This window comes from Bison bison, unplaced genomic scaffold, assembly GCF_000754665.1.
Source record: "Bison bison bison isolate TAMUID 2011002044 unplaced genomic scaffold, Bison_UMD1.0 scf7180017864304, whole genome shotgun sequence".
Classification (NCBI taxonomy): domain Eukaryota; kingdom Metazoa; phylum Chordata; class Mammalia; order Artiodactyla; family Bovidae; genus Bison; species Bison bison.
This window is the reverse complement of record NW_011494876.1, coordinates 14436207-14446360: the sequence shown is the minus strand read 5'-3', so window position 1 is coordinate 14446360 and position 10154 is coordinate 14436207. Positions and strand designations below refer to the sequence as shown.

General features: G+C 42.5%; 1 protein-coding gene across 1 annotated transcript; it reads left to right on the top strand.

Annotated features, from left to right (window-relative positions):
• The first annotated feature begins 5818 nt into the window (after positions 1-5818).
• On the top strand, positions 5819-9776 carry LOC104997157 (IQ domain-containing protein F5-like). Its single transcript, XM_010851777.1, is given in 4 exon segments — positions 5819-5935; positions 6116-6189; positions 6192-6223; positions 9294-9776. Coding segments are annotated over 3 exon segments (534 nt in total). The 5' UTR covers positions 5819-5935; positions 6116-6155; the 3' UTR covers positions 9762-9776.
• The last annotated feature ends 378 nt before the right edge of the window (positions 9777-10154 follow it).

Here is a 10154-nt window from a genome sequence, read left to right as displayed (position 1 = left end):
AATGACAGCAATTGTGTGGTAGTTTGAGCATACTTTGGCATTGCCTTTCTTAGGGATTGGAATGAAAACTGACCTTTTCCAGTCCTGTGGCCACTGCTGAGTTTTCCAAATTTGCTGGCCTATTGAGTGCAGCACTATCACAGCATCATCTTTCAGGATTTGAAATAGCTCAACTGGAATTCTATCACCTCCACTAGCTTTGTTCGTAGTGATGCTTCCTAAGGCCCACTTGACTTCACATTCCAGGATGTCTGGCTCTAGGTCAGTGATCACACCATCCTGATTATGTGGGTCATGAAGATCTTTTTTGTACAGTTCTTCTGTGTATTCTTGCCACCTCTTCTTAATATCTTCTGCTTCTGTTAGATCCATACTATTTCTGTCCTTTATTGAGCCCGTCTTTGCATGAAATGTTCCCTTGGTATCTCTAATTTTCTTGAAGAGATCTAGTCTTTCCCATTCTGTTGTTTTCCTCTATTTCTTTGCATTGATTGCTGAAGAAGGCTTTCTTATCTCTCCTTGCTATTCTTTGGAACTCTGCATTCAAATGGGTAATATCTTTCCTTTTCTCCTTTGCTTTTCACTTCTCTTCTTTTCAGAGCTATTTGTAAAGCCTCCTCAGACAGCCATTTTGCTCTTTTGCATTTCCTTTTCTTGGGGATGGTCTTGATCCCTGTTTCCTGTACAATGTCATGAATCTCCATCCATAGTTCATCAGGCACTCTGTCTATCAGATCTAGTCCCTTAAATCTATTTCTCACTTTCACTGTATAATCATAAGGAAATTCTTAGTCACTGGCTAAAATCTGCTTACGTATTTTAACCCCAAACGTTAAGGAAACATGCCCACAAAGCAAACTCAGAAAATGTCCATGAGAAAATGGATTAAAATATTTGAGCACAGGTTCAGACCTTCTTCTCCCACAGCAAATTTCTGGGAATAACGGAAAAGGTATACCTTTTTTTTAAGGCATACCTTTTTAAAAAACCTCTAATAGTACCTTGGGAATTCCCTGGTAGCTCAATCGGTAAAGAATCTGCCTACAGTTCAGGAGACCTGGGTTCAATCCCTGGTTTGGGAAGATTCCCTAGAGAAAGATATGGCAACCCACTCCAGTATTCTTGCCTGGAAAATCCCATGTCCAGAGGAGCCTGGTGGGCTACAGTCCATGGGGTGGCAAGAGTTTGACATGACTTAGCAACTAAACCAATAGTACCTTAAAAAAATAGAGATCTTCAGTGGACAGAAATTATATGGATACTTTAAAGAACAGAGGCAAATATGAAAAGAGTTAAAGAAAATGAACCAAAGGTCTAAAAAAGATTTCATATATAAGTGGAGAATGGCCATCCAGTTCCTGCAAGGTAGGAGGCAGCTTGTGCAGGGAGCAGCAGAGGCTGTGCTTTATCATAGGAACCAGTTGGAATATATCTGTAATAGGAACAGCCAACTTTCCTGCTGCGACATGCAGTTGGCAAGATAGGACCTGTTTTCAGGGAGGAACTGACTGGCCTGGGAAGAAGAAGCAGGGCCTGGTACCATGTAACATTCTTATACAAGAAGACTCCTTCCCAGGAGTCTTCCCACTTACATCTCACCCAAACAGTTCATCCCACATCTCCCAAGTAATCTGTGGAATCAGGGACTAAGCACTCATCAGTAAGTTAAAGGAAATCTCAAAGATGAACACCCAACCAGGAATCATCAAGCTTTAGGGGAGACCAACAGCATGAAAAAACCTCCCTAAGCCCAACAAGCAGAAATACAGTAACTAAAGGGAAGATTTAAGACAGTTTAAAGGAATTAAGTTAATGTATCAGTTCAGTTCAGTTCAGTCGCTCAGTCATGTCCAACTCTTTGCGACCCCATGAATCACAGCACGCCAGGCCTCCCTGTCCATCACCAACTCTCGGAGTTATACATTAGTATAAAAAAATATATAATTACACTTTTTTGCCACACCACATGGAATATGGGATCTTAAGTTCCCCAACCAGGGACTGAACCCGAGCCCCCTGCTGCAGTGGAAGCACAGAGTCTTAACCATTAGACCACCAGGAAAGTTCAGTGTTCATATTTTTGACAGGAGAAGACCACTTAGCCTTAAAAAAGGAATAACACATTATTTGAAAGAGCCACTTAGGGATCTTGGAGAGGAACAACATAGCTATCAAAATTACAACCTGAGAGATGGGTGGTAGCCAAGAGAGCAGAATCAGAAGACCTTGAATTCACCTCCTACTACAGGCACACCAGAATTACAAGTAGTTACAGAGAAACCATCTATGATAATGACTGAAGAGTAATAGAAAATATTTTCCACAACTAAAGACATAAAAGGGAAACCACAACAAAATGGGCAGGGGGCCAGAAATGCAATATAGTCAGGACACACATTTGGGAAGGTGACCCACAAATGGAAGGAATAAGCACAACTGCAGAAGTCCTCCCCGAGGATTGAGGGGTCTGAGACTCTGCAGCCCAGGGATCCTGCACTGGGAAGATGAGCCTCCAGAACATCTGGCTTTGAAAACCAGAGGGGCTTATTTTGAGAAGAGCCAGAGGGCTATAGGAAACAAACTTGACTCTGACAGGGTGAATGCAAAATCTCAAAAGAGTCCAAGTCCAGGTACAGAAGCAGTAGCTTGAAAAGAGCTTGGGTCAGACCCACTTGCTCATCTTGGAAACCCTCCTGGAGGGGCAGAGTGCAGCTGGGGATCTTCCTGTGGATAGAGGTTATGACAGCAGCCATTTTGGGGAGCTCTTTCAACTATGATAATAACCTGCAATGGTAAGCACCATTTTGGAATCCTTTCTCTAGCCTGTTAACACCAGGGACCCAGCCTCCTCAGACCATTTAGATAGCCACAGTTAGAATTTTAACAAAGAGAAAATATAAAGAGGAACCAAACGAAGCTGATGAGTAAATGGCTAAATGAAAAAATACACTAGAGGTTGTCCAAATATGAAAAAAGAATTTTAAAAATGAGGATACTTTAAGATACCTCCAGGGGCTTCCCTAGTGGCTCAGTGGTAAAGAATCTGCTTGCCATTGCAGGAGACATGGGTCTGATCCCTGGTGGAACATCCCACATACTGCACAGCAGCTAAGCCCATGTACTACAACTGTTGAGCCTGTGCTCTAAATCCAGGAGGCCACAACTACTGAGCCACATGCCCTCGAGCCTATGCTCTACAACAAGAGAAGCCACCACACAGAGAAGCCCTTGCACTGCAACTAGAGAGCAGTCCCCACTCTCCACAACCAGAGAAAAGCTACCCCCTCCCACAACCAAAGCAACAAAAACCCAGCACAGCCAAAATTAAATAAATGATTTTTTTTAATGAATGAAGACAGCCTAAGAGACTTCAGAGAAAACATTAAACACACCAACATTTGCATTACAGGGGTCCTAGAAGGAGAAAAGAGAGAAAGAGAAAGGACCTGAGAAAATATTTGAAGAGATAATAGCTGAAAACTTCCCTAACGTGGGAATTAAAAGACAATGGAAAAAGTTTTTGAAGGAACAAGGGACAAAACAAATAACATGCAAAGGAACTTCTGTACAGTTATCTGCTGACTTCTCAGCAGAAACTCTGCAAGCCAGAAGAGAGTGGCATAATATATTTAGAGTAATGAAAGGGAAGAACCTACAACCAAGATTACTCTACCAAGCAAGGCTCCATTCAGATTTGACAGAGAAATCAAAAGCTTTATAGACAAGGAAAAGCTAAGAGAATTCAGTATTACCAAACCAGCTTTTCAACAAATGCTAAAGGAACTCCTAGGCAAGAAAGAGACCAGCAATTTAAAACAACCTTGTACATATATCTATTACTATATCAAAACCTCAAAAACCTCTACTGTACTCTTGGAGGGCTGTTTATATGCAGGAGTGTCCCTACATAGCTTGTTTGAATTTAGTTTTGTTTTTTTTTTTCCGCAGAGGGCTAGTTTTGGTTTGGATGCTTATTGTCTCTCCTCAGTGTGTGCTGGCCATTATCCCCTCTGGTAGGAGTGGTCAACCACCTCTGCCAAGGGACCTGAGACCAGGAGCCAACCACTGCCCTTCCTTCCTGGAAGCATGCATGTGGGCTATGTACCTGCACACCCCCTGTCAGCACTGATGGTCTGTGTGAGTTTCTCTCTGCTTTGCTCTCTGCAAACCTGTTGCCACCCTCTCCCCTGAGGCTCCAAAGCTGCTCTGTCATGGCTGATCCCCCTGCTAGTGAGGGGGACTTACCAGTGTTTGAAAATCTTTCTGCTTTCACAACCCCCTCCCAAGGGTACAGATCCTGTCTAGATTCCTTTCTCTTTTCTTCTTTTTTCTTTTGTCCAGTGCAGTTATGTTGATATTTTCTTGCCCTTTTGGGGGTCTGAGGTCTTCTGTCAGTGTTTAGTAGATGTTCTATAAGAGTTGTTCCACATGTATATGTATTTTTGATGTATCTGTGGGGAGAAGGCGAACTCCACATCCTACTCTTCCACCATCTTGATCTTTCCCCTTAAGCACTTCTTAATAGATGATTTGGGTAAGTTTTCACAATTCTGTATTCCCCAGTAAGCACCACCGAGAATAAGACAGAGCACATTTGTGTGTGTGTGTGTGTGTTGTTTGCAAGCAGTACATCTTATAACTCTACTCTAGGTATAATCTTTATCTGGAATCATTTCACTTATAGTTTAAGTTTGGTTATTTTAAAATTTTGAGTAAATGAATCATCCTGTAAATAGTTTGTCTGGCTTCTTTCATTTAGCATGTTTTTGAGATTCACCTATGTTATTGTGTGTTTCAGTGAGTTGTTCACTTTTAACACTGTGTATTTCATTATATAAATATACTAAAGTTGCTTTCTCTAGTCAGTTTTGGTAAACATTTCAATTGTTTCCAATTTTGACCTACTTGAATAAACTTGCTATGAACATTCTTGCACAAATCTTTTGTAGAAAACATGTTTTCATTTTGCTTGTGTAAATACTTGGGAGTGGAATTTCTGAGTTATAGAGTGGAGATATGTTTAAATATATTAGAAACTGCCAAACCATTTTCCATAGTACTTATACTGTTTTATACATAACCACCAACAGTATATAAGAGATTCAACTACTGTACATTCTCATCAATATTTGATTGTCACTGTCTTTCACTTTCGGACACGACTAAGTGACTTCACTTTCACTTTTCACTTTCACGCATTGGAGAAGGCAGTGGCAACCCACTCCAGTGTTCTTGCCTGGAGAATCCCAGGGACGGGGGAGCCTGGTGGGCTGCCGTCCATTGGGTCGCACAGAGTCGGACACGACTGAAGCGACTTAGCAGCAGCAGCAGTCTTTCACTTTAGCCATTCTCTAGAGTGTCTAAAAAATATCTCATTGTGGTTCTAAATTTATTTCCATCATGGATAATGATACTGGGCGTCATTTCATGTGCTTCTTAGTCATAGTACATCCCCTTTTGTAAAACACCTAAGATTTTGCTCCAAACTCATTCTTTCTGCATATTATTTGCTTCCATTGTTTGATTGAACTGAAATCCATGCAATTGAATTCCCTGTTGATGAATATTTAAATTGTCTCAAATGTATGTTTTTATCAACGGGCATGAAATGATGAACTTTGTATAGCTTTGTGAGCCAGTGGGCCAATATTTTCAGTATTCTGCCATTTTGGCCATTTATAGCATTAAGAATGGACAGAACTTACATGTTTTCACAAAAAAGGGCTCAATGGTTGGGAACCATTTTGATGCCTGAGTCATAGGTACCCTTATGACATCATTCCTGGTTTCCCTTCTTCCTGCCTGAGATGTAGCTGGAAGAGTACAGACCTGACAGCAATGGAACCATCTAACTCCTAACTATGGGAAATTTAAGGGATTGCAGACCTGAGAGATTTGAACCATCTATTTCTAAGTCATGGGCATTCAATTTTGTGTAAGAGAGAGAGCCAGTCTACCCGAATTTGCAGGCAGGGAAAGGTGGATTTCACAGTTGTTAAGGATACAAGTCCTCTTGCCTCTGGGCAAGGCAAGAGGTGGAGCATGTGGTAGACTCAGAACCGAATTTACAGAGAGCAACCTACTCTTATCTTTCCCCTCTAAACTCTGATTACAGAAGGATGGCCACGTTTGTCAAATTGTAGTAGAAGACGTTGATGAAACCACATTACTACGTGAAGCGAAGAAGAAAAAGAAAAAAAAACCTGAAACACCTCTACCACAGGTAGGCCAATAGAGGTTCTCAAAGTTGAAGGGGACCCAAACCTGCAATGTATCTAACTAAAGTCACCCAGAGGTGACAGTTGTCTTTGGGGCCCATAGCATGGGATGATCAGGGAATTTGTCACCCTTGTAGCTCAGCTGGTAAAGAATCTGCCTGTGATCTGGGAAACCTGGATTTGATCCCCGGGTTGGGAAGATCCCCTAGAGAAGGGAAAGGCTACCCATTCCAGTATTCTGGCCTGGAGAATTCCATGGATTGAATAGTCCATGGGGTCGCAAAGAGTCGGACATGACTGAGCAGCTTTCACTTTCATTCTCACTTTCATTCTCACGTCCATATATGACTACTGGAAAAAGCATAGCTTTGACTAGAAGGACCTTTGTCTGCAAAGTAATGTCTGCTTTTTAATACGCTGTCTAGATCGGTCATAGCTTTTCTTTGGAGCAAGCATCTTCTAATTTCATCGCTGCAGTCACCATCTGTAGTGATTTTGGAGCCCAAGAAAATTAAGTCTGTCTCTGTTTCCACTATTTCCCCATCTATTTGCCATGAAGTGATGGCACTAGATGCCATAGTTTTCTGAAGGTTGAGTTTTAAGTCAGCTTTTTCACTCTCCTCTTCCACTTTCATCAAGAGGCTCTTCAGTTCCTCTTTGCTTTCTGTCATAAGGGTGGTGTCATCTGCATATCTGAGGTTATTGATATTTTCCTGGCAATCTTGATTCCAGCTTATGCTTTATCCAGCCCAGCATTTTGCATGATGTACTCTGCATGGAAGTTAAATAGCAGGGTGACAATATACAGCCTTCATGTACTCATTTCCCAATTTGGAACCAGTCTGTTGTTTGTGTCTGGTTCTAGCGGTTGCTTCTTGACCTGCATAAAAATTTCTCAGGAGGCAAGCAAGGTGGTCTGGTATTCCCATCTCTTTCAGAATTTTCCACAGTTTGTTATGATCCACACAGTCAAAGGCTTTGGCATAGTCAATAAAGCAAAAGTAGTTGTTTTTCTGGGATTCTCTTGCTTTTTCTATGATCAAACAGATGTTGGCAATTTGATATCTGGTTCCTCTGCCTTTTCTAAATCCAGCTTGAACATCTGGAAGTTCTTGGTTCACATACTGTTGAAACCTGGCTTGGAGAATTTTGAGCATTACTTTACTAGCGTGTGAGATGAGTGCAATTGTGGGGTAGCTGAACATTCTTTGGCATTGCCCTTCTTTGGGATTAGAATGAAAACTGACCATTTCCAGTCCTGTGGCCACTGCTGAGTTTTCCAAATTTGCTGGCATATTGAGTGCAGCACTTTCATAGCATCATCTTTTAGGACTTGAAATAGCTCAGCTGGTATTCCATCACCTCCACTAGCTTTGTTCCTAGTGATGCTTCCTAAGGCCCACCTGACTTTGGATTCCAGCATGTCTGGCTCTAGGTGAGTGATCATACCATCGTGGTTATCTGGGTCATGAAGATCTTTTTTGTATAGTTCTTCTGTGTATTCTTGCCACCTCTTAATATTTTCTGCTTCTGTTAGGTCCCTACCATTTCTGTCCTTTATTGAACCCATCTTTGCATGAAATGTTCCCTTGGTATCTCTAATTTTCTTGAAGAGCTCTCTAGTGTTTCACATTCTGTTGTTTTCCTCTATCTCTTTGCATTGATCCCTGAGGAAGGTTTTCTTATCTCTCCTTGCTATTCTTTGGAACTCTGAATTCATATGAATATCTCTTTCCTTTTCTCCTTTGCCTTTCACTTCTCAGTCTGATTTCTGTATTGACCATCTGGTGATATTCATGTGTAGAGTCTTCTCATGTGCTGTTGGAAGAGGGTGTTTGCTATGACCAGTGCTTTTTCTTGACAAAATTCTGTTAACCTTTGCCCTGCTTCATTTTGTGCCCCAAAGTCAAACTTGCCTTTTACTCCAGGTATCTCTTGACTTCCTACTTTTGCATTCCAGTCCCCTATGATGAAAAGGATATATTTTTTGGGTGTTAGTTCTAGAAGGTCTTGTAGGTCATCATAGAACCGTTCAACTTCAGCTTCATCGGCATTAGTGGTTGAGGCATAGACTTGGATTACTGTGATATTGAATGGTTTGCCTTGGAAATGAACAGAGATCATTCTGTCATTTTTGAGATTGCACCCAAGTACTGCATTTTGGACTCTTTTGTTGACTGTGAAGGGCTACTTCATTTCTTCTAAGGGATTCTTGCCCACAATAGATAATAATGGTCATCTGAATTAAATTCGCACATTCCAGTCCATTTTAGTTCACTGATTCCTATAATGTTGATGTTCACCCTTGCCATCTCCTGTTTGACCACTTCCAATTTTCCTTGATTCATGGACCTAACATTCCAGGTTCCTATGCAATATTGTTCTTTACAGCATCAGACTTTACTTCCATCACCAGTCACATCCACAGCTGGGTGTTAGAAACCCAAGTCTAGAATTGTGTGGGAGTGCATGTGTGTTTACATGAGTGCATGTATATGAGTTAACTGAAGTTCAAGATGTGAGAACCAAAAGAAGTGAAAGTGAGAAATAAATGAGCAGGGCTCCAAACTGTGTGGGACAGGCAAGTGTCTAATCCTGTGATTTGACAGAGAAGCCAGCAGGTTGTGCATTGGAGCTGGTGTCAGGCATGAAAGGAGAGCAGAGGATGCCCGTTCTCCAGCGTGTGGGTGCAGTCTGAAGCAAAGTGATATGCTTTCCAGGTAGGTATCAGGCCCAGGTGCAACAGAATCCATTGACTCATAGATCGTGGTGTTCTTGTTCTAGACTGGCCAAACAAGCCCAAGGAACCAGGTGACAGCTAGGGCAGGTGTGCCCCCAAGCAACATATGAGGACTGTGAGACTCCATGTTCAGCTGTGATGTGTCTGTTAAACCAAGAGTGGTGGAGACAGGGTACCTGTCTGGTCTTCTGGCTCCAGCCAGTGGCCTGCTCAGTGCTCAGGAACTGCTGGGGAATTGACCATTGTTGATGAAGTATCAAGACCCCTTCCTAGCTCATGCCAGAGCTGAGGTGGGTTGGGAACATTTTCTGAGTGTCCTTTCTTTTTCCTTGTAGCCTCCGCCCCAGGTGAAAAAGCCAAAACCACCCAAAAAGGTGGTTATAAGCAATGAGCTGCAAGCAATAAAAATCCAGGCCTGGTGGCGGGGCACCCTGGTGCGCAGGACACTACTGCATGCGGCTCTCAGAGCATGGATTATTCAATACTGGTGGAAACAGAAGCTGGTAGAGCTCCTGGAGAAGAAACGACGGGCTATGCTGCAGTATTATGCTCAGAAAAAATGGGCAGTGGTCAGGCTACAGTCCTGGGTTCGCATGTGGCGCGTCCGGGTTCGTTACCGCCGTTTGCTCCATGCTGTCCGCATCATCCAAGTCTACTGGCGCTGGCATAATTGCCATACCCGTGGCATTTTTAGGGGCAGCTATGAACTCACAGCAAGCCAGCTAGGACTTGAGCTTGAGATCTTTCTGGGATCACACATCTGTCGGATTACGGACTGCATCCCCTTCCCAATAAAGAATTGATCAGGTCGGCTCCAACACTGTGTCACAAGGTCTCTGTCAGACAAGCTTCAGGAGGTCCTGTCTCAGTGAAGGGTCAAAGTAAATGATGGCAGATATTGGGTATCTCACAGGTCAGCTCTGAGGTTATCTGGGGTCCCATATGAAGGAGGATTCTAAGAGCCGGGAACTGGATAGGTGGGGTCTATGATTAATTAGTAGTGGCTGCCATGAGTAGGAGAGATGGGGTTGCAGGGCTGCCAAGTCAGCCAACTCCAGGGAAACTCCTTCATAGTGTGGTCTATAGTTTTCTGTTTTCATTTGTCAATGGTTTCCTCTGCTGTGCAAAAGCTTGTAGATGATTAGGTTTATTTTTGCTTTTACTTCTGTTGCCTTAGGAGACTGACTGAAGAAAAC